Source organism: Cavia porcellus, unplaced genomic scaffold (assembly GCF_034190915.1).
Source record: "Cavia porcellus strain 051 isolate PalLab524CR breed Dunkin Hartley unplaced genomic scaffold, mCavPor4.1 scaffold_11, whole genome shotgun sequence".
Lineage (NCBI taxonomy): Eukaryota > Metazoa > Chordata > Mammalia > Rodentia > Caviidae > Cavia > Cavia porcellus.
Window position 1 is genome coordinate 13,753,009 of NW_026947494.1, and position 24,105 is coordinate 13,777,113.

The 24,105-nt window shown below is 46.8% G+C and overlaps 2 protein-coding genes across 8 annotated transcripts in view; one reads left to right on the top strand and one right to left on the bottom strand.

Moving 5' to 3' along the window:
• Positions 1–1,845: 1,845 nt before the first annotated feature.
• Positions 1,846–24,087, bottom strand: LOC101788196 (uncharacterized). The gene is made up of 5 exons (XM_063258674.1): positions 23,869–24,087; positions 23,553–23,674; positions 21,564–23,327; positions 9,981–10,225; positions 1,846–7,889 (listed from the first exon to the last, which is right to left on the bottom strand). Exons 1-3 carry the CDS (start codon positions 24,085–24,087, stop codon positions 22,361–22,363), a joined length of 1,308 nt encoding a protein of 435 aa, XP_063114744.1. The 3' UTR covers positions 1,846–7,889; positions 9,981–10,225; positions 21,564–22,360.
• Basp1 (brain abundant membrane attached signal protein 1) overlaps positions 21,758–24,105 on the top strand; it is a 51,532-nt gene continuing 49,184 nt past the window's right edge. Inside the window, exon 1 of one of the 7 annotated variants that reach the window (XM_063258001.1) lies at positions 21,758–21,898. The gene's annotated coding sequence lies outside the window, so the exon portion shown is untranslated. Of the gene's footprint in view, positions 21,899–22,812; positions 22,985–23,211; positions 23,367–23,991; positions 24,017–24,069; positions 24,092–24,105 lie in introns of those variants that run through there. The other 6 variants (XM_063257999.1, XM_063258000.1, XM_063258004.1 and 3 more) reach the window with 6 other exon arrangements.

Sequence of the window (24,105 nt, forward strand, 5' to 3'; positions counted from 1 at the left end):
CTCGGCTGATTGGCTGGTTGTTCCCATAATTCTAAAAGGTGGATCAACTCTTCTCCAGAATGCAATGAGAGGGCGGGAGGCGGGGAGGAAGAGATTCTTGCAGGTGCAGGAGAATCAGTGCTTGGACTCCCGAATCTGAGGTTTTATGAATTCTCAGAATATCAGAGACGTTGCTACCCGAAATGCAGCCAGTGTTGCTCAGGGTCGGGTGTGCCCTGGAGAGAGGCCCTGCAGGGAGGTGAATCGCCCTCCCGCAGCACCGTAGAGCTGCATCCTCCAGGTGGAGGGAACACGCGGACAGGCCAGGCAGATGGCCCAGCCACTTGCTCCTGCTCGGTCAGCCTGAGCACCACCTCCTTGGACTGCATAATGGGAGCTGTGGTAACACTGGGTCTCCGGGTATCCAACCAGAGAAAGCAGTACAGTGTAGACGTGGAGCCTTGGGGACCTTTCAGTTCCACTAAATCTCATGGGGTCACCATCATCTTCGCTTCTGTCGTGAACCAAAGTGTCCATTGGGCTGTGCGTGGCTGGCCCCAGTGTCCCGAAGACAACCACTCACGGGGCATCACTTGGGAGGGTTAACTTCTCTCTTCAGGTGGGTGATTCAGAATAGGATATAGATAGCTGTGTGACACTTAGAGGGGACACAGTCCAGGAAAGCACTTGGGGAATCTGTGTCTCGTGCTCCTGGGCATTTGTGCGATTAGGACTGGATCTGACGCTCTGCTCTGGATTCCCAGAAGCTTGCATGAATGACTTTCTTATCTTTTCCTTTAAACTACCGTGAAGAATAAGAGAACGTCTGCAGGGAATACTTTGAGACCTGGGGTGTAGCTTAGCGGCAGGAGCTCTGGCTTAGCTTGTGTGAGGCTTGGGGTTTGATCCCCAGCGACAATCCCAGACTGGAGGCAGATCAGTGTGTTAAAGACGCGGGGTGGAGATGTGTGGGGGAAGATGACAATGTCTTCAAGACATGCATGCTTAGAAACAAGAATCGTGTTTTATATTAAAAATAGGAATATTAGGATTGGGAAGATTGGGGGTCGAACCTCGCTGTGTTCCATTCCCAGATTTCTGCATTTTCTGAACTGGCTGTTTGTGTCTGCTTCCAGGGCTTAAATCAGCAGAAATTAATTTCCCCAAGCTGGGATGCAGGCAGGGCTGGTTCTTCTGGGGACCTGGTGTCCGCGCGCCCCTCCCGGCTGCTGCTGGCTGGTGCCCGTCCTGGGGTTCCTCGGCATCCACCTCCACGACGGGTGCTGCCCAGGTTTCCTGGGACAGTCCCCTTGGATTAGGGCCCACCCTGATGACCTCCTTCCCGCCATTACTTCTGCCAAGCCTCTCTTTCCACATAAAGTCACACTTAGAGGTGGGGGTGGGGTGGGGTTGTCTTCGACCCAGACCAAGGTTAATCGAGATCTTCACCAGGCTAGATGCCTGGGTGCGGGCACCTTCTCTCCGGCCAGTAACCTGGCAGCTGAAGCACAGGCTGGGCGCAGGAGGTGGGGATCTGGAGCTGGAAGCCGGCGCCCTTACTGTGCCTGGCTGCCTGCCTTCTCCTGGGCTTCCGATGTTCTTCAACTCACAGGCTAAGAAATTCACTTTTCCCTTAATTAGTAAACCAAATGCTTTTTTTGAAAGTTAGTTGCACGGAGCTGGATGGCACAGGCCTCTAATCCCAGCACTGTGGGAGGCTGAGGCAGGAGGACCTCAAGTTGGAGTTCGGCCTGGGAAACACAGAGACTTAGGGAACTCTTTATTCAAAATAAAAAAAGAAGAGCTAGGGATGTAGCTCCTTGCGAAGGGCCTGGAGGCGGGACACACACAAAAAGAACCAATAGCTACTTTTTAAAAATTTAAGTTATTTTTTTTTTGTTTGTTTTTTAGCGGTACTGGGGTTTGAAATCACGAACTCACACGTCACAAACTCACAGGCGTCTCCAGCCCAGAGAACTAGTTGCTTTTCAATAGCATCAGTTTCTTCTTCTTGTCCTGCTATGGGCTTGGTCACACGAGGGGGGAGGGCTGGGGGTAGTGAGGCACTTGACCACTTGACCTCTCCAGCACTGCGGGTCCCTGGTCCCCGCTGAGACCTCCCTCCGCAGGAGTCGCTCTGACATCAGCTGTCCCTGCGGGGGTGGGGGTGGGGATCTCAGCCCTATCGCCTCGGGTGTCTGAGTCAGCTACTTTGCAGCTACTGCCAGAAAAAATCGATTAGCATCAGTTTTATTTTTAGCAAAGACAGCCTCATGCACTGTTCGCCTAATCCGATCCGCCGAAAAACAGCGTGGCTTTCCTTTTGTAATTCGCTTTTGGCTCTTCTCCTAAAAAGACCCTGCTTCAGTCAAATGAGGGGGCGGCCCGCACCCTGTGTGCCTTGGCTGCAGTGCCCCCTAGTGGACATTAGAAGCGACGCTCGGTTCTCATCCTTGATCAATTTTCTCAAAAATGTAAATAATGCATTTTAACAAACTCACTGTTTTTTCCCCGCTGGATTCCATTTATTTATTTTAAACTAAGGCTCACGTCAATGCATGGCCAAGTTGCATAACTGTAAAATCTTCTACCCCAGGAAAATCTTGACCCCAGGAAATTTTCTAACTGGCGGCTTCCTTTTCCTCAATCCGGGGGAGACAGGAGATGCGCTAAAACCGGCCCAAGAGGAAATCTCCGCAAGGGCCTGGACACTGTGGCTGCTAGCATGAGATAACTCCGATGCCGAAAATACCATGACAGCGTAGCTTAAAACTAATATTATTAGGATAAAAAAAATAATATTATTAGGATAAAAGGCACAGAGGACATAAAACCAGCCAGTACTCGCTGAGGAGTGGGCACATGGACTCCCCAGGACGGGTGTGTCTGATATGTGTCATACACATGCTAATTAAAATTTAAACTTAAAGCAAGATAGGGATAGGAATTAGTTCAGTAAAGGCATGACAGGCCTTCTGGGAGAAGAGAGTGACCCGGGAAGGATCACTTCTCCATGCTTTGCACTCTGGCTCCCCCTCTGTCTCAGTGTGCCCAAATGGCTCAGCCCCCCTCTTCCCTGCCTATGCCAGCCGTCACACAAACCGGGGGTGCAGCTAGGTTTGGGGTGCAGGTCCTGGCCCCTCCTTGGTCCTGAAGCTCTGCCCAGCAAGTCTTGGGATCTGAGCAAGCTTTATCTTCCCTGAAAAACAGCTTCACCAGGTTTTCACAGCTCCTTAAAACTCTGCAAAGCCATCAACAGGGCTCCCAGGCCTGGAGAGTTTGCAAAGGAGTGAAAAAGTAAAGACAGCTTCCAGTGGACAACTGAGAAATGCAGTTATTTAAAAACGTTCCCAAGGAATGGTATTGAAGCTAAATTAATAAAAATGACCATTATATATCTCTGTTGGTTTTTAAAAGAAAGAAAAATTGGATGCAAAGGATGGCACACATTTGAGAAGGTAAATTTTTTCAAAGGAAAATTTTTTGGTGTTAAATATATATATATACATGTATATAAACATGATTATAGATGTGTGTATATACAAACACACTGACAAATGAGTATGCCTATTTCATTGGATTTTACCAAAGAATTTGAAAGAATTTGACACAACCCGGGCACTAGTGGATGGGCAACAAGGAAGGGCCTGAGTATTTTGCTTCCAAAATTTTGCTCTCCCTGGCAGAATGTGGGGATGGCATTCACTAAAATATTTCTTTGAAACAAGAACTATGGATCACTGTGTGTACGAGATGATAACCCAGAGACTTGGCTCTCCCTAATCCTAACCCTAATGCTAACCCTGACCCTAACCCTAACCCTAACTTTAACCCTAGCCCTAACCCTGCTGGCCTCATCTGGTGGCCAGAGTCTGTGAGGTTAGGCCTTGGAGACCTGGGGAGCTGCAGGACCTGGAGGGTCAGCTCGGTTAATCTTCCTGTGAATCACCCCAGACTGAGGGTTTGTGTCCTCACGTCCAGGACCTCCAGAAGGCGTCCATGGCTTCCCAGATAGTCATGTTTCGGGGTGCAGGAATGCTGCCTCTCAAGACTCGCTAAATTTCTTCACATGACCGGGCTTTGAATGAGCCTCAGAGAGGCAGAGGCCATTCAGGGATTGGTAATGTTGTATGGACTTCACTTTGTAAGAGCCACATAGCCCAGCCCGTGGCCTTCAACAGTGGCCCGCAGTCCCCTTAGCTCTAGCAATGTGAAAAATGTCACACTCAGCCCCGCCTGCGGTCAGTGCCAATGTCTTAGCCCTGCACCACCGCCTGGGGCTGAGAATCTCACTTCTGCCTTTCTTGAGCGCTGTGCCTGGGGGGCTCGGCCCCCCTTCTTCCTTTCCAGTGCTTACTCAGATCCACACTCGGCAAGACCTTAAGGGCGTTACTTTCCAGCTATTTAATTGATGTTTTTCCAAAGCTAATTCCCTTTTCATATGTGTGTCCCTCACTGGCCACAATATTCTAATATTTACAATAGTTTAATACCCCATCGATGTTGAATGTTTCCAGCATTTCCAGGCTTTTCTTCTGTGCCTTTTTTTTTTTTTTTTTTTTTTTTTTTTGCCTTTTTCGTTTTTATCGGTACCAGGGATCGAACTCACGACTGCCTGCTTGCAAGGCAGGCGCTTATGCCGCTGAGCTAAACCCCCAGCCCCTCTTCTGTGCCTTTTAAAAACCTACCATTGCAGTCTCTTGCGTGTGTACGTATGTGCGTGTGTGTGTTCACGTGTTTGCTGTCTTTCAGTTTTCTCATTTGGCCCCTTTCACTTTTGCATTAGCTGTGTGTTTACGCTACGGTGCTGTTTCCTGGTTGTGGGAATGGCTCTGAAACTGGCTCTCCATGTCATGTCTACGTACTGAGCCTGGGACATCAGGGTGTTGCCTTGTTGCTGTTATAATTAATAAAGGAATGTAAGATGAGGAAATTACTCTGGTCATCATGACGAATGTCCACACAGAAGACAGACAGGGAAGAGACACCCCAAGGAGGCGATGCAGGGGGAGGCTGGGGTGGCAGGAGGTGGCCACAACCACGAAGCAGTTACTAGGGCTGCTGACAGCTACCAGGGCTCCCAAGAGGCGAGGAGGGCTTCTTCCCTAGCCCTCCGCTGACCCCTGGAGTTCTGATTTCCAGGCTCCAGAAGCCGGAGAGAGTAATTTCTGTTGTTCTAAGCCATCAGGTTTGTGATGATTCCTCATGGCGGCTCCAGAAAACTAGCAGTCGCCAGCACTCGGAGCTGTGTCCTGCGCATTTCCCACCGGGGTGAGTCAGTGGGTCATCCGCCTCGGTCACTTTGTGCATTCTATTCACTGTGCTGCAGTCGACGGTTTCTGAGTTGTGTCCAGAACTGGAGACTTGTGTGCCTCCGTCAGGCAACAGAAAACTTGCTGGTTTATTTCCAACTCACATATTTTGGAGCAAAAGTCCAGAAGCTGTATAGATGGAAAGTTTGAAATCACAGAAGGAAATATGCGTGGCGTGAAGGTATTTACAATTACACTGCTCTTCCTTTTCTAGCAGTTAGTGTTTGGCTCGGAGATGGATTGCTGGGTTGGAATCCAGCTTTGCCAGTCGATGGTGGAAAAGTTATGCATCTTCCTGTGACACTGATTTCTGCATCTGTCAAATAGGAACAATATGTGGGCCAACTCACAGGGATTTTCAGTGAGTTTTAAGTGAGATAATATTGGTAACATTCTTAGAATGACCCTGGGATGGAATGAGCACCATAGAAATGTCAGCTGTCAGCTAGGCTGGTGGTGCATGCCTGTAATACCAGCACTCTGGGAGGCTGAGGCAGGAGGATCTCAAGCTTGACTCAAGCTTGACTCAATTCAGCAAGACTCTATCTCAAAACATAAAATTGTTGGAGATGTAGCTTAGTTTGAGGGGTCTGGGTTCAGTCCCCAGTGATTGAGGAGGGGAAGGAAGAAATGCTATCATTTTTGTATTTGTGCCTTAAACATGTAATTAATGTGAACACCCCATAAAAATGGAAAAGCATGGGTTTTGGTATTCTTTTGGGCTAAGAGCATGGAGACAGTGCTCCTAAGTATATGCACTATGATCCTGAAAGTGGAGCGTTCAGTACAATTCTATTTTGAGTCATGTGGGAATGTACAAGGTGTAACAGGCACACAAAGCTGGTCTTAATTACTGTGCAGCTGATGGCTTAGTGAGCTGTCTAATGAGTGACAAATTGTCCTCCCTTATTAAAGCAGCTGCCCCCTCTTATGCCTTGAACATTTGCAGTAATTCTCAAATTTGCTCCATTGTTTTGATTCAAAGGTTAATTGATTAATCTCACGTATCTCATTGGTGCCCCGTGCTAGCACTGTGGTAAATATTCACGGAATTCCTCGTTCCGTAACTAAGTCATTTCCCTCCAGCAGAACCCGCAGCCCAGCATTCTGCAGCCTCCAAAGCTTGTTACATTGGCAAGACCTCCTTTGATTCTACCTATAGTCAGTGAAACAAAAAATTAGAACGCTCTGCAAGGCATGGCCAAAAGCTATTCTGCTAATCAAACACACAACAGAAAGTTGTAACATTTGTTCTCTGAAATGATCATTCCTGCTGTTTTCCAAGTGACTGTAAATTGTGTTTTCCAAGGTGTCATAAAATCCTTTGGTTCAGGTTTTGTTGACAATGTGCTGTAGTTTGGATGTGGAGTATCCCCCAGGGTCCTGTGTGTGAAAGGCTTGCTCAGCAACCGGTAGGACTCTTGGGGAGCGAAGTGTCCAGGGCCACGGGGAAGAGATGCTGTCACAGGGGCGTGTCCTTGAAGGGGACTTTGGGACCCTGCTCCTTTCTCTGTTCTACTCCCATAGGTCAGGTGTGGTCACCACGCCGTGCTTTACGGCAGGCCCGTGGTAACCAGGCCAAGTGACAATGGACTGAAGCCTCAGAAACCGTGAGACAGCATGAATCTTTCCTGGTTCTTGAGTTCATTATCTCAGGCACTTTGTCACAGCAATGGAAACTGACATGCAGGGCGTCCTTCGTCGCATGGGCTGCGTTCTCTCATCTGCAGCTGTCTGGCCTGTGACCTTGATGTTCCACAGGGGCTCCCCATGACCCCTTTAGGTCGGGTTCCATGTCTCCTCTTTTAATCTTGACTCTCATAAAAGACTGCTTAACAAAAGTCTGAAAATGTCTACTCTGTGCTTTTCTCTGATGCATAGGTCAACTGGGTGTGAAACACTAGACTGAGAATAATCTTTCTTCGATAACTGGGAAGCCTGACGTTTGTATTTCTAGTTTTGCTGTGTGGATTCCTGCCCCCATCTGTTCATTTCCTCCTCAGACGTCTGCAGCGTCTTCTCTGTATCTCTGAACTCTGACATTTCTGTGCTTTCTCGTGATGTTTTCATTCACTGTGCTTTTTTAGTTTGGAGACTTACGGTCCGCAGTTCTGGAGAAAATTCTCTACCGTCTCTGATAATTCTTTCCCTTTTATTCTTTCTGGAATTTCAGAACTGTTGAGAACTCTCCTGGTTTGAGAGCCTTTTCGTTTTTCTTCTGTTTTCTATTTTTTGAAATTTTTGTTTCACTTTCTAGGATGTCGTGCGTGTTATGTTCTAATCTTCCACTGAAATCTACAGATTGCTGATACAGTTGAATCCCTAAGAAATCTCTCTTGCTCTGTGCTGCTTGCTTTAGATCTCCTTGGTCTTATCCTATGAGCATATTCTCTTTTCCAGTAGCTCTGAGGATGTTCATTTCATGCTGACATCATTAGTTTCTGCACCATCTCTTTCTCCCAATGTCTTTCTCATCAGTCTCCTCTAGGTCTTGTTGCAAGTTTACTTAAATACCATCGGATGCCTGGTTTGTAAGCATAATTCATTCTGGAAACATGCTTGTAATCCAAAAGCACTTGTGTACCAAAGCAAATTTTCCTGTAAGAAATAATGGAAACTCAGACAATTTGTTCCACAACCCAAAAATATTCACATAAAAATCATTACAGTACTGTAATATAGTACAAAGTCATAATAAAAATATAAAATATAATGAAAAATAAACAGATTAATCTGTATTTTTTTTTTGTCTTTTTCCTTTTTATCGGTACCGGGGATCGAACTCAGGACTGCCTGCTTACAAGGCAGGCACCTATGCCGCTGAGCTAAATCCCCAGCCCCTGTACTTACTTTTGAAAACTTGCATGGATGGTAAGAGGGAGCCAAGAGAGAGGAGGGCTGTTGTGTGGGCTGAATTTCATCACCACTAATGGAATCACTGCTATCTATTGGATCCTTGCACTCTATTTCTTTTTGTGCAAATCTGACAAGGAACCTGTCCAGTGACACTTGTTTTTGCCTCCTTTTGAGGATTTCATGGAAATGGGACATCACCTTGTCATTAAGCAGAATAATCAGCTATGTCACTATAGCCTTATTCAGGTGGCACTTTTCTATAACATTTTACATATATTGCAACATTTTCTATAACACTTTGCAAGGGATTTCTCCACATTTTCTCCTCCTCCTCTGCAGACAAGATCCCCTCCATAACCTCTTGCTGTTGGGGGTTGATGGATGGCCCACAATCCTGAACTGAGAGAAAAGCACCGTTGGTTCAGTGGTGCTTGGGTGACATTTGTCATCATCTGCGACCTATATTGGGAGACCCTGCTCATTTTCTTTTTTCTTTTTTTTTTTTAAATTTTTATTTAAGGAGAAAAGAAAAGAAAGAAAAAAAAAAACAGTGAAGGGTTACCAGTTATACAGATTTACAGAATAAAAAAATGCGCAGTAGGAAATCACTAGTTAATGGATTACATATTGCCATCTTAGAAATAATTGTTCAAGTCACAAAATTAAAGCTTGTAGAGTGGACATTCCAACAATGATACTGCAAACAGTTCTGTTCAATGATCCAATAAAACTCTGTGATATCATTTTCTATCTTATACATTTAAATATACATGCAGTTATATAGTTTAGAGCACTTTCTTTTCCTCTCAACCCTGCTCATTTTCAAGGTAACGTGTACTAGAAATGCTTGCTTGCCTTGTGGAACACTAGCAGAACAAGTTCCTCTCAACCTAAGGTTTCACCATACCTGAGAATTCGTGGCTGTTCTTTTGTAATGAAGACTAAGATACTTACAAGCGACCTGCAAGCTTTATGAGCTTGTGGACAGAGCTGTGAAGAAATGGCTTTCACAGCAGGTGCCAAACAGATTCTGTCCAGTGGGCTATCCGGCCTTTCCTTAAGGAATCAAGTCTCCAGAGAAGCTCTAGAGTTCTGCTGGGGTAATCTGGTTGCAGTCTTGTGGAGTCATGTTGTGGGAGACAGAATAAACATTCTTCTCTACCAACTAATTTCGGGTAGTTCCTCTGTTTCTACTTCTGTGCCTTGCCTTCTCTCCGCCGTGCTGGGCACTAATGATCAGACTGTCTTATGTAGGGGTCACTCCTCTGGACATGCTTCCCATCGAGGGTCAGAGCCAGGGAGTGAGGGCGGGAACCTCTATGGCATGATTCTGGGGAATGCCTGCGACTTTTGGGTCCTATCTGCTTCCGTGTCCTGGGCCTTAGAAGGTCCTGTAGGCGAATGGGCTCTCATATCCTCCTGTGAAAGGATGACAGTGTGGAACCATTTTGTTTTCTCTTTAAAGGGGCCAGTTGGAAATATTACAATGAATGGCTCGACTGGGTGGAAAAACTGGGTTGAGGGAATGAGCAGGAGCTGTAGGTGAGAGCATGCATCTGATGTGAGGTTCCTTGGTAACAGCAAACACTCAGAACTATACCAAAAACACTAAGTCGGCATCACAGTGAATTTGCGTTATTGGGATATTCTTGCACAGATGTCAGGGAGCTTTAAAAGATAATGCTAATTTGGTATCTGATAAGCCTGGCTTTGTTATTCTGCCCTGGTGTGGGGAGTACAGTGTGCATTTTCTTCGGTTAGATGCTGAGAACTCACTGTCATTAGTGGAGGAAGAAAATCATCAGTGGAATTAAATTAAGTGAATTAGGATACCTTGGGTTAAGTAATTGCTTGTGGGCTATATTTGGCAGTCAGTATTTCCTGAATAATGGAGGCCACAGAGGCACCATGGTGGCATCAGGACATTAGCACTAATTGTCCAATAAATATTCCTAAGCAAGTGCATCCTGTGGCTGGCACTGCATCTTCCGCAGTTTCCATTGCTGACTGCAAAGCGGGTGTCTGAGCTTCTTTGTTGCATCTTAGTCTCATTGTCCGCCTCTGAGTGATGCCCGCACCTGGGAGAGGAAGTCACACATTACCTAAAGGTGCTTTTGTCATGAGCGTGGCGAGGAGGAGAATGAATTAGTGGATGAATAATGACGAAGGACATTAACAGCTTTGCATGTCTGTATTGCCTGAGATGCAACACAGGTGGGGCTGAGTATTTTATAGCGATTACCTGTCTCATTCTCACAGCTCCTGTGGGAGACAGTGCATCGGTGGTCATCTTAGACTACAAGTGATGCTACAGTAAAAAGTAGTGCCCGATCTCAGACAGCAATTTATGTTTATTTCTCACCCATACCACAGGCCGTTGTGAGGCCACAGCACTGGGGACCCCGGAGGGGCCCAGTGGATGCTGGTGGTGAGCAGGGTTTTAAAGTACTCACAAGTGACACAGGTGATGCTTCTCTAGGAGTCAATGGCAAAAGCTAGTCACACCGTCACGCCTGACCTCCATGAGGACAGGGAGGATTTATCTGCTGACATGAGCAGCATCTCAAGTCCCAAGGCCATGTCTGCTCTCAGGATGTGGGCTGGCTCCAAGGCAGGGTGGTACATAGCAGAAGGGCAACCATTCATGGTGGCAGCAGCCAGCCAAAGCAGCAGGAGGACACAGAGAGACACGAGCCTCCTTCTGTCCCTTACACTGCCTGCCTCCAGGCTGCCCTGCCCTGGGGTGGGGGTGACACTTGGCCCTTCACCCCAGTGTCCCACACTCCAGATTCAGCTACTTTGGAAAAGCCCTACAAGCACACTTCCCGTTCCAAAATCTGGGTTTTAGGCAACTTAGCTTCAGAGAGGGCCCCGTTTCACCTGGGGAATTCATAGTGCCTTTACATTCATCATGCGACTTTGAAATTTGCCAAATCCGAGACATAGCTTAGAGGCAGGAAGCATTGTTATTTAAAGAAGAATTAATTCTTAAGAGGAAATGATTCCATAGTTCTTGGGTACCTAGTCAATTTTTGTATATTTCCTTTTCACAGCTTCAAAAAGCCTCTGAAAAAACAACTGGGTGCATGCACATTCTAATACTATAATTTGCTTTCCAGTTTATTAGAATTCTCATGAAAAAGGCAACACTTTGCTGGTCTTGGCGTTTATCACGATGCAGAAATCAGCAGGTCAGGTTGACGCTGATTTCTTGCAAGCGTCTGCCACCTTGTGGCTATTTGGAAAACCAGACTGGCAAAATTTCAGGTCAATGCACTTCCTCCAATAAATACCTAATGCAGTGGTGGCGGATCTTTTAGCTTTTCGTGTTAACAGCCATATTTCCACCACCACTGACCCACTGTGTGCCAGAGTGCTTGTAGGATTGCCCTTACAAGTAGCGAGGGAAATGGACAAATTTACGCATGCAATTTAACAGCTAGAAATATGGCCCACTTCATCAGCTGTTAGCTACCGTTTTGCGTGTGTCTGTCTCCCTTAAAGGTCTTCCTGCTGCAGGGAGGTGAAATGTCCCAGCAGAGCCTCTCCTGCCTTGATGACTGTGGAATTCTCAGCACTCAGCAGCAGCTCCTGGCTTTCAGCAGTTGCTTCACACAGAGCTTGGCCACGCCCCCCACCCTGGTCCCTGAGTATCCAGTGCTTGAAACAGAGAAATAAAAAGGGCACAGATAGGAGACGTGTGCTTAGCCCTTGGGAAGATTCTGCAACCCAAATGTGACTTAAAGCCCTCATTTGTAAACTGAGAGAATTGAGACAATGCAGAGATGACAATTACCTCTCAGCTTTGGGGAGACTGAATTGGTGTCTCTGAGGTACAGCGCTCCAAATTTTGGCTGCAGAAAGAATAATGTGATTGGCTGTCTGACTGACTGATATGGAGCGATTATCAGTGCCCACCTTGAATGTAACTCCACTTTCCTGGACAGCATGGCTCCTTCTAGATCTTTAAAATATTGCTGTTTTGCTGGAGTTTTAGATTTGAAATGTGACTGAAAGCTTTGAAGCATTCTTACCATTTATTGAGAGACAAAGAACTAAACCCAGACTCAAAGTTATAAATTACCCCTTCCAGGAATTAACCCAAGTTAAATCATCTGTTTATTGAACCAGTATTCATCTGATAGCCTGTAACATGAGAGAAAATTATTCTGTTGCATAACATTTAAAAGTGCCAAGTTCCCTGCAGTGTCTGGTATTTATTAGGCTTCATGTCTTATTTCCCTAAAGATGTTCTGTCTCTCTGCCTCTTCTAATTGAAGGACTCGAACGGCTTCCTTTCTTTCCATTCTGATGCTCCTCAAGGAGATAATTCCAGCCTAGATGAGCAGATGCTTTCCGCTGTATTTTGGTTACTGGGTAATATGAATTCATGAAATTAGAAGAAAATAAACCTCAGAGGGGGACTGCAAGCCCAATTCTAATGGATATTTGATTAAGTTAAAAATGTTATCACCTTATGTGTCACGGTTATGAGTCAAAAAATGTGGTTAAAAAATTGAATGGACTTGACAGCGTGAAAGAATGTGTTTCTATTAGTAAAAAGAAAATGATTTGAGGATATAGAAATAGTCCCAGAAATTCTGTATGGAACATGAGAAAAAGATGAGAGAACTCTTTGTTTTCATTTATTTGAAATAATTTCTTTTTTCTTTTTTGGAGGGGAGGTATCAAGGGTAAAACTCACAACCTTGCACTTGCCAAGCAGGCACATGTTACTGTTATTATTTTTCTACTGTTATTTTTAAGAATTCAGCATCATTTCAATCCTTTTTTCTCTTTTGCCTTTGTGTGTGTGTGTGTGTGTGTGTGTGTTTTTCATTTTTATCAGTACCGGGGATCGAACTCACGACTGCCTGCTTGCAAGGCAGGCGCTTATGCCGCTGAGCTAAGTCCCCAGCCCCCATCTTTTGCCTTTTTTAAAAAAATAAACAAACAAGAAGTTTGAGGTTTTGAAAGGAAGCCCAAACTCACTCTGTTATATGGCTGATTATGACAGCTTAGGGGCGATTCCACCTGTCTGTCTGTCTGCCTATCTGTCTGTCTGTCTGTCTGTCCATCTATGACATGGGGTCTCCCTGTGTGGCTCACGCTCACCTCAGCCTCTCGGTCCTCCTGCCTAAGCCACTGAGTGCTGGGGTTGCAGGCGTGTGCTACCCAGCCTGCTTTAGGGTGACTTTTGCAGGAGGAAATTATGAATGATCTAGAGCAGGATTGGGGAAATTCAGCCTCGTCTCAGATTGGCCTGTTTTGTAAATAAAAACACAGCAAGTCCATCTGTGTACACATCATCTCAGCTACTTTCCTTCTGTGGTTGCAGAACTGGGTAGTGCGGCAGGAGTTTCACGGCCTTCGAAGCCTAAGGCATTCGCTCTTTTGAGCTTTATGAAAAATTCTGCTGCCTTTTGTTCTAGATCATAAGCTTCCCCATTAAGTTGTGTATTTCTGAATCCAGGGAGTCTACACTTAAAAGTTAGTTTTTAATTGCTCTTTTGAGATTATTGGTTAACAGCGGTTTGATGAAGTAAGTGTCCAACACAAGGTTACTCAGCGTAAAGCTTTATGCCACTCATGACATGTGTCCTTCAGGGCTACACTATTTTTCGCAGCCCTCAGGGGAATGTCTGTGTCCTTTGCTCCCCTCCCAGACTGGGCTCTGCAGTGTTCCTTCCCGAGAAGGGAGCTCTGCATGGCATGGAGCTTGCCATCTTGTGGCCTTGATCTCCTCTTCAGGTTGAGTTTGTCTAGCTCAAACATCTTTTTGGCCCAACTTGCCTCTCTATGCTGAATGCTTCTGGCCTCTGGGGCATCTGCTCCGCAGCTGGCAGGCTTTTGTGCACATTTTAAATGCTTACAAACCAAGATGTGGGATGTTCATTGCTAGACTTCCATGATGTTCTTACATGCAGAAATGGGAGAGAGATCCTCTTCTATGGCACCAAAATATAAGCTGTGATCAAAGAAGGACAGGAGAAGAAGAAATAAGAGGAGGAGGAGAAGGAGGAGGAGAAGGAGGAAGAGGAGGAGAAGGAGAGGGAGAACGAGAAAAGGAATGCAACCCTTAAAATATAAATATTTCTTATTGGGTTTCTGCCAACACAATACTTAAGTCAATTTTGCTCTCCGGTGTTTGTTTAGAGTTCATGCCAAATGTCTGGCATTTAATAAGAAGAATCTGTGGGAGAGGTTAGCCAAGAACTCTGTGATATCCAGCTCCATCTGCATGAGTCTGGGGTCCCAGCTGCAGAGCTCTGCTGTACAGAGGAGAGCCAGCACCAAGAGGATGTACATTTCACAAAGACCAAAGGCCTTGCTCCTCCACGGGGATTCCAACAACATCCCAGGTGCAGCTCTTCCTTTTCCATGGAGAATTTCACATAAATCCTAGCACATGGAAAAACTGGCTCTCTATCATCATGCACTAAGCTAAAGTCAAAATGGATCAAAGATCTAAATATTAAAACAGAAACGCTACATTTGCTGGAAGAGAAAATAGGTAGAAACCTTGAAGACGTAGCTGTAGGCGAAGACTTCATGAACAAAATCCAGCCTGCACGAGAAATACTTCAAAGAATCAGCAACTGGAGTCTCGATTTATTCAAAAGCTCTTGCTCAGCAGGGAAATTACCAACAGAGTGAAAAGACAATCCACAGAGTGGAAAAAAATCTTAGGCAGTTGTTCCTCAGAGGACTTCTATCTAGAACACATAAAAACTGAAAAAAATCAGAACACCCAAATTCAAAGACCTAGTAAAAAAAATGAGCATCGGAGATGAATGCACAGTTCCCAGATGAAAAACACAAATGGCAAATAAATATATGAAACAATGTTCACCATCACTGGTCATTCGAGCAACACAAATTAAGACAACACTGAGATTCCATCTCACTTCAGAAAGAATGGCTGTCATCAAGAAATCATCAAATAACAAATGCTGGCAGGGCTGCAGGGAAAAAGGAACACTGCTCCACTGTTGGTGGGAGTGTAGACTGGTGCAACCACTGTGGAAATCAATGTGGAGATTCCTCAAAAAACCGGGATTAGAGGTCCCATTTGACCCAGCTATTCTCCTTCTGGGTATCTTCCTAGAAGAATTAAAAACATCATACCACAGCGATATATGTGCACCCATGTTTATAGCAGCACAATTTATAGTAGCTAAATCTTGGAAACAATTCAAATGCCCATCAACTGAGGATTGGATAAAGAAGATGTGGTCTTTTTAAACAATGGAGTACTACTCAGCTATAAAGAAGGATAAACTTGAGACTTTTATCAGTGAATGGATGCAGCTAGATACTATAGTCATAAGTGAAATAAACAGATTCACACATGCAAACATTTTGTCTCCCTGGTGTGAGAAACTGAAAGAGTAAATAACGTATAAAATGTGCAATATATATTGTGAAATGGGAAGAAATTGTACAAAAGGAAAAAAGGAACTGGATCAGGTGAAGGAGGAAAGGACAGTAAGAAAAAGGGGAAATATGGGGGTCAGTTATGCTATCAGTGTCTCTTTGTTCATTAAAAAGGAAGGTTTGCGCTAATATCAATTAGAGAAATTTTTATTCCCATATTTTATACCATGAGTAACTACTTTAAAGTTACCAGCATGCAATGTATTAACTCTTGTTCTTCTCCTATTATTTGGTCATGAAATTTTGTTTGTTTTCCATGAAAAAAAAAACCAGCACAGAGCTTTCTGACTGGGTAATATTTTTACCTTTTCAGAAAAATGGTTTTGCAGAATTATAAAATGATGACTTCTGCAGTTTGGAGGTTAATAAAATAAATGGCTTCAGGAGAAAACGTGTCCATCTCAGGTGAAACTCTTTTTTTTTTTTTAACTTTTTATCGGTACCAGGGACCGAACTCACGACCGCCTGCTTGCAAGGCAGGTGCTTATGCCGCTGAGCTAAATCCCCAGCCCCTCAGGTGAAACTCTTGATTAAAAATTATCCTTCATAAAATTCATTATCCCTTCGTAAAGGGACGCGTGACAACAGAGGTGATTGATGTCTCCCATCTGACACTGGGGACATTTTCTTCTGTTGAACAGTCCATCAGGTTTTGTCATTTTGGTTGCCAGGAAGATGAGATCTACATTTCTGTGCATACATAGTGTCACAATCACCGTCCACCTACGCCTTCCGTGTTCCCCAGCGCAGGCCTAGGTTTTGTTATATTCTTTCCCATAGTGTTGCTACAAAGTGAATTTCTCCAGGACACATTTTCTGAGTGTGTTTTATGAATTGTCTAAAGGCTTAAAATACATTTTTTAAAATATAAGGCTCAGAACACCACCAGGAAGTTAGTAATGTTCTTATTCTCCAGAAAAAAGCTGGAGGTTGAGAGTCATGAATGAGTTTGTTCAAACGTCTAAACTGGGGATGGAAAGGGAGGACTTTAACCTGTGAGTATCTAACAGCCAGGCCTGTCTGTCCAATCACAGTGATGTCTGATCATCTTTCCTCTCAAGTTCTGATGGAGTACAGTAGGTGACAGAGCAAAGGCCTCAACAACTGAATCAATTTTCCCATTAAAAATGATGTAAAGTTTGGGCAGTCAGAAACCTTTACCATAGAATTGGTTGTCAGCCTTGGCATGCGACACTTACACTGTGAAACACATGAAACCCATACGGCAACCCAACACTGGAAAAATAAAGCCTGATTTTATTGGTAATTAAATGCATGCATTTTAAAATCATTTCGTGCCTATGAAATGTTGTAAAATGCATTGGCGTCCAAGCTCTGGAAAACAAGTTTCCTTAGATTCTTTTGATCTCATTGAATGTGTTTAATCTTACTGAAGGACAAAAGCCATAAAAACCAGCATAACATTGATTTAGGGATGCTCTATCTAGAAACTTAAACAGAAATATTTCAAAAGGTGAAGAACACTTTCATGTGTTTAAAGCTTTCCCAGCAGTTATTAGGAACAGAAAAAAGGAAAGATAATGGATCTTGACTAGAATGTGAAATCCCTAACTGCTTTGATTTAGCAGCAATGCTGTATCATTCAGTTAGACTGAGAGAGACACAGAAAACAGGCTTATGTAGAAAGCAGAGCTCCGTGTGGAGCACGCGTGTGCGTGTATTGTGTGTCTGTGTTATGGGTGCGTCAATCTGAGAAGTAAGTTTATATGTGGATGGAAGGGCCAGCTATAGCTTAAAGCCTGCATGTTCCTGTACCCACTATTCATTGGCCAATCACCTCAAAATCAAGAAAGTGGGAGGGGGGAGCCTTTTGCTCTGGATGTGAGCTGGAGTGTGAATATTTATTCACCAGAGGACTTTGTAACATGGCATTAAAAAGTTGAGCCACCTTCCACCTGACCTCTGAAATGACTTCTTCTGGGAGACCCATTCTGGGGTCAAATGCCATAGAATTTACCCCATGTGTTTATCACCTAAATGGCACAATACCATTGCACTATGTGTCTGGGAAAGTGTTCTTGACAGCTTTTCTTGTGTTTGATTTAAATAAAACTAGTACCTTAATCACAATGAACCTGAGTTTCTTTTTTCACCCAAGACTTCCGGGAGTCCTGATCTTTCAGCAGGGCTACTGGGACTTTTGGCTGGTCAAGTACCCTGGCAGTCCCCCGGGAGCCCACCCTTCTCATTGGCTCCCGTGGTACTGTCTCCCCCCCCCCCACTTCCGGCAGGTTGGGTGGTTGGTTGTCTCACTAGCCTCCAGTGTCTGTGCCAGCTTAAGCCTCAATCATCCTCAGTCTGGCTCTCTTAGTTCTTAGCACGTTGCTTTTTTTGTTTGGGGAGAAGTCATTCTTCCTGACACCGAATTAAGCTGAGCTGGGCAGGAGATTATGCACTGGAGAAGTAAAAGTTACAGCCCCTGCTTGAGGACCCTCGGGGGTCTATCAGGAGAGCACAGTTTGGTAGATGCTGGAAATCAATATTTCCACTTGGAGATGCAAGCAAAGTAGTATTCTTTTACTTATTTATAACAAAATGTGCAATTTTTTGCATTTTGTTCATCAGTTTATTTTCACGCTTGCCAATTTATTTGGGGCGCCATTTCTTACAGGAGTTACAGTAAAACTATTTACATTATCACAACCGTGGTAGTGGCTGATCAGAGGGCAGAAGCAGGTGGTACTCAGGAGAAGGAGCCGGACTTAACTCTCCATATTTACCATGGGAACTTTGCTGGATCATTTGTTCAGGGCTGGAGCTATGTGAAGAATTGTTCTACAATATTCTCTCTGCCAGGGTAAATGAATGATTCTCTGAAGTCTTAAGAGGTGTTAGATAGGGGGTGGTAGTCACACGATGAAGGATTATCCCAAACCTGAGGCCCCTGAACTCACATCCCTTGCCTAGTGTGGGTGGGAACAAGTAGGTCCTGTCTAAAAAGACCCCGGTCTGGTTAGTGAGGCAACGGTTTCACCACGGTCTTATGTCTTTTCTCAACAGAAATGCTGGTGAACAGAGGCTGAAGGGAGGGAGAAGGGAGCTGAGAATGAGGCTTGTCCAGGTAGACTGTAAGACTGTCTTTATCCGCCTTTTATCTCGGGCAAATTCTCAAGTGCAAGCCAAGCCTGGCTGGTCCCTTCTGCTTCAAGACCAGGGCTTTGAAGTAAACAAGTGTGCACTCAGGTTTCCCAGCTACCTTTTTTTTTTTTTTTTTTTTTTTTACAGCACAGAAAGAGGAAGGGCAAATGGGGAACCAAGGTTAAGCCGTTTTCTTTCAGTTACTCAGCGTGTAGTGACAGGGATGGAATTCAGGACTCCCCAATGTTAATCTCTGGCCTTGCTCTAGGAGCAAGAGGCTGTCACTCTTCTCTGTGTTATGGTGGAGGGAGGGGCTGGGGAGGGCGCAGCAGGTCCCGTTAGCAGGGAAACCCCCAGAAACGCTGCAACTTCAGGTCCTCTGCTGCCCTGCTGAAGACACTGCATCACAGCAAGGAGCAGCTCCCCCTGCACTGAGTTTTCCCAGAGGAACAGACAGTGTGCAGGTTCTCTAGAGAGCAGAAAAAGTCCCTGTGGGAGACACTGGTTTGAACAAAGGAAGCCCTTGAAGGGAGAGTTTAATAAGGAAGTAGAGTCTGGGGTGAGAAGGGAGAAATTGGGGTAAATATACAGATTTAGTATTTTCCTGTGATAAAAACCATTACCATGCCTAAAGGGGGAAACGCAGCATGTTCTCACATGTAGTACTGACCGTCTAGACTCCTGCTTACTATTTGTAGATAAGATTTGGTAACCGAATTGTAGCCAAGTGATCCTCTGTCCCAAGCTCAGCAGCACAGCTGAATTCTCTACATGGTCTTAGAGGGTTTGGGCTAATTTAGTGACTCTGAATGGGAATAATCCATCAGGATGCTAAGCAAAGGTGGCTGGAGTATTTATTGTCATCATGTTTTTCTAAACTCATTTTGTTCTACATATTTTATTTGAAATCTTAACCTTCTTACTATGTAGGAGGAAAGGATGGGAGACAAAGATGCTAGACTTTGGTGGGGACCAAAGTTAGGGATGGAGTCACACTGAGGTTCAGAGCTGAAATAAGATCTACGGAAATAATCTACTTTGTGACTCAGTTGACACCACAGATGTGATTTGAAAAGCTGAATGCCTGCTGAAGTTTTTGTAACTCACTAATTTAGGTGACAATGAGTCCATTATATTGCAAGCAATTCTTTGGGAAATCCTTTAGTAAAAAGCAGTAATCATGGAATAATTACTTTGTATAAATATGTTCAGTGACGTGTGCCATGTGATACTGCAGCAAGTTATGTAGGGGATTAGAAATGGCAGCGAGATTCCGTTTGTAACCCAGGAAGGCTAACTCTGTTTATTGAAAACAGTCATTATGTTCCTGTTGTATTGTATGATAAGCCTGCACCCGGGTATTACCTTCTTTTGATATTCTTTGTTTGCAATCTTTCAAACAAAAAATAAGATACAAATTAATGTTCAGTACCAGCATTGCTTGGAGAGTAAAGCTGTTTTTTTTTTTCATGAATGTAATGGTAAAAGTTAATTCAAGTTGACCATAAATTATACCCTTAACATGTGCTCCGAGATTCATTAGTTTATAATCTACACAGCTATGTGATGTCCACAACTGGTAGGTAATGCTAACAGCTTTTTAAAACCAAGCACAAATGCTTATTCATTCATCCCCTAAACTGGAGCGTTAAAGAAATGTTCAAGAGAGCACACCCTAAAATGTAACATGTTAGAGGAACAATTAAAAATGAGGCCTCAAATATCATCAAGTTGGAGTGCATGCAGTAACAGAATTGCACTTAAGTATAACATTTTGGCTACCATTTGCTGCAGATCTACAAATTCTCCAAAATTTTCTATTCTTAAAATTAAGAGCACTATTGGTCAGTTGCATCTCTCTTTCATTGAATAAGTCATCTCATTTTTTAAAAAAAGGCTTTTAAGAGGACAACTAAATCTAGTGGAAGATAAGACTGAAGAGACCCACAGTTCTCCTCACTGGTGTAGGCTTTTGGCTCTGGTTTCCATGGTAACCTGAGATCTGTATTCCAATCACACCTTTGAAAGGCTTGTTTTTTTCTCTCCATCATGAAATTTAGCCAGAAGCACTGCTGGTACTGAACATTAATTTTTATCTTGTCTTACTTTTTGCTTGAAAAATTGGAAACAGAACATTGAAAGAATATAATACCCACGTTTATCATGCAAATACAATAGCAACATATATTTACTAATTTTAAAATGATCATCCAGACTAAAAAAAAAAAAAAAAAAACCACCCGAATGCTCACTCAATAGCCTTTCTAACAAACTCAATAAGTATCTTGAATATAAAAGAGTAGATTTGATTCTAACTCAATTAGGTTTGCTCATAAATGTTTAAAATTTTACAGTTAATGGTTTTCAACTTGGAGTGATTTTTCCCTCTTGAGGACGTGTGATGTAGCAACATCTGGAGACATTTTCGGTTGTCACAACCGATGGTGGTGTCAGAATTATCCTGCCCCACATAGAAGGCTGAGAGAGCCTACACGGATGATGCATTGGCATAAGAGACCTATGCGAAGGTTCAAATGAATGAATAACATGTTTTGGAGACAATCTTATTATTCGCTTCCTTGTTCCTGTATGGTGCTTCTTTCTTATTGAATTTAAATAGCAAAAGGAGAGCGAGAGGAGACAACAAAACATCCTGTCTTTTTCCTTACCGTCTCTTGGTGACGGTGTATTTCCAGCCTGCACGCATTGATCTAATTTGGTTTGACCTCATATGCTGTACATACGCGTTCGGTCAAGTATTTCCACTGTAACACTGCCGCTCCCCTGTTGGGTTTACCCATCAGCCAAGTTGTGAAATGGTTATTTTCCTGCGAGGGAGAATGTACTTACCTTTCTCCCATGGGATCGGGTTACACTTACCTCGGGCATCTGTCCGCCTAAGCATTGTTACATTGTGTCGCCCTGATGCTGGATGCCAAGCCTGTCTGGAATTCACTCTCAGGTCAGGAGGGCAGCTTCCACCTTAGCTAGATTTTTCCTCGCGGGGATGGAACAGGCGAGAAGGACTAGTCAGCAATCCAAACGCAGCCAGAGGGCGCCAGCATGCCGCAAATAAAAGTTCCAAAGATTCAGCAGGGCTTTGCGGGAAGGAAAAATTGGCTTTTGTCTCGTGAAAGAGCTATCTTTAAACGATGTGACGCTGTTATTATTATTTTTTATTAAATTTTTTTTTTGCATTTCCCTCTTGCCAACAGGTAAGCAGGGCGAACACGTCTCCCAGCCCTGGTGGCGGTTTTCTGTCCCGGTGGGACGGACACACAGAGCCTCCGCGGGACGCCCGGGCCATGCGCGCCTGGCCCCGGTTTTGGCTCCGCGGCGGCCCGGTCTTCCGAGATCCGCCGGCCTTCAGGAAAGCTCGGACAGCCGAGGTCGACGGCCCCTCTCCGCGGGCGCTTCTCCTCCTCCGTCCTCTCCCGAGTCCCGCGAGCATCCCCGGGGGCGACGCCGTGCGCCCCGTCGGCCGGAGCCGCCTGTCGCCGGGGCGCCCTCAACCCTCCGGGTCTGTCCGGTGGGCAGAGGGGAGCCTCTGGGTCACCCCAACCTCACTCCCGCCACGGCCGTCCGAGCCGGCGGGACCGGGGTGCGGAGCAGGGAGGCTGCGGCGGGGGCGCCGTTCAGCAGCAGCCCCCGAGGTCTGAGGCACAGCCGAGTGCTTCTCACCCAACCATCGCAAATAGACGGGAGAGCGGGAGAGAGGGAGGAAAAGAGGGCGAGGCGGGAGGGGTGTGGGAAACGTAGATGGGGCTGGAGGGGAGGGGAGGGACCAGAATGGGGGGCAGCGGGTGGGGAGCTGCGCACCGAGCGAGATCGGAGCGAGCTGGGGAAGCGGGAATAGCGGGGAGCTGTGGGGGAGGGGACCCCGATGGGGGGCGCGGAGAGCTGGGGAGGTGCGGGGGAGGGTGGAGGAGGGGAGGGGAGGGGGGAGGCGGGCGCAGTGGAGGAGAGGGGAGGGAGCGCAGGGCAGGGCAGGGGAGGGGAGGGGAGAGCGCCGGGCGGGCGGGGTCCGCGCCGGGCGGGGCGGGCGCTCGCGCCGGGGGAGGGCGCTGGGCAGGAAGGGGAGGGGGAGCGCGCGAGAAATGCAGAGGCTGCAGCGGCGGCGGCAGTAGCGACAGCGGCGACGGCGGCGGCGGCAGCGCTCCAACTCGCTCCTCGCTGCGGGCTCCGCCGTCGAGCCGAGAGCGCCTCCGCCCGCGCCCAGGTACCCGGCCGGACGACGCCAGCGACCCGGGCCCCTCGGCGACACCGCGCTTACGCAGGGGCGGCACAGGCACCCGGAGCCGGTAAGGAGGCGCGCCCGGGCCCTGCTGCGGCCGCCGGGCCTCGGGGGCCTGGGGGTCCCCGCCCCGCCCGGAGCCCCGGGTCCCCCGGAGCCGCGCGCTGGAGGAGTCGGAGGCGGGCGTGGGTCTCTGGGGGTGTGGGGCTCCGCGCACCGCGGGATGCGGGGTGCCGGGGCTTCGCCCGCCTCGGAGGGGGCGGCTTCGGCCGCGTGCGGGGTGGGCGGGGCGAGGCGGCGAGGTGCTGCGGGAGGTTTGGGCGGGAGGGGCACGTATCGAACGCAAAACCCTATTTTCAGTGCACTGAGCCCCAAGGCAGGGCTCTGCGTGCTGACCCGGGCGTTTCTGTCTTCGGCACCGTTAGCAGGAGGAAGAAAGTGTCTGTGCGGTTCGAGGGGCGCTGGAGCCGCGATGGGGGTGGGGTGGGGTGGGGTGGGGTGGGGCGGGCGTCGCGAGGAGATGAGGAGGGACCCGGGCAGGGCCGGGGGCGTGGGGGGAGGGACGTGGGTGTGCGGATGGGTTTTCCTGGCGCGTGGGACTCGGAGTCCAGGTTCGGGGTGGCCCCGGGACACGCGGTCCGCGCTCCGGGATGCTGGAGAAGCGCGTTCCGAGCAGACGCGAGCCCAGCGTGGACGTGGCCGCGTCCCTCCCGTGGGTGTCCTGGGGCGCTGCGTTTTGCAAGCCCTCCCCAGCGGGCTGGGGGTGGGAGCCGAATCTGACAGCGGGTTCGGCTCCGCTTCCAGCCGGATTCCGGGTTCTCCTGCCCGGCCCCCACCCCCACCCCCAGCCTGGAGTCGGGTTCCCGCTCCCTTCAGCAGTAAAATTAAAAAAAAAAAAAATTGCAGAAGAAACCTCTGATCGGATCGCGCACACAATGCGTGACCGCCAACCGCATTCTTTTCATGAATATTCATCGAGCGCTTGGCCGGGTTCCTCATCTGCTGCCCCAGCGGCGCTTCCGCCTGGAGAGGAGCTCGGCCGGCTGCCTGTGCCGGGGCGCGGCGCGGCGCGCGTGGATGCGCGCTGAGCACCAAGCCGGTCAGTGGCACACCTCTGTCCCCGTGGAGGCCACGGCACTGGCGTGGCGGGTTGGAAACGGACACTGGCATCCAGGTGGTCTTTTCCTC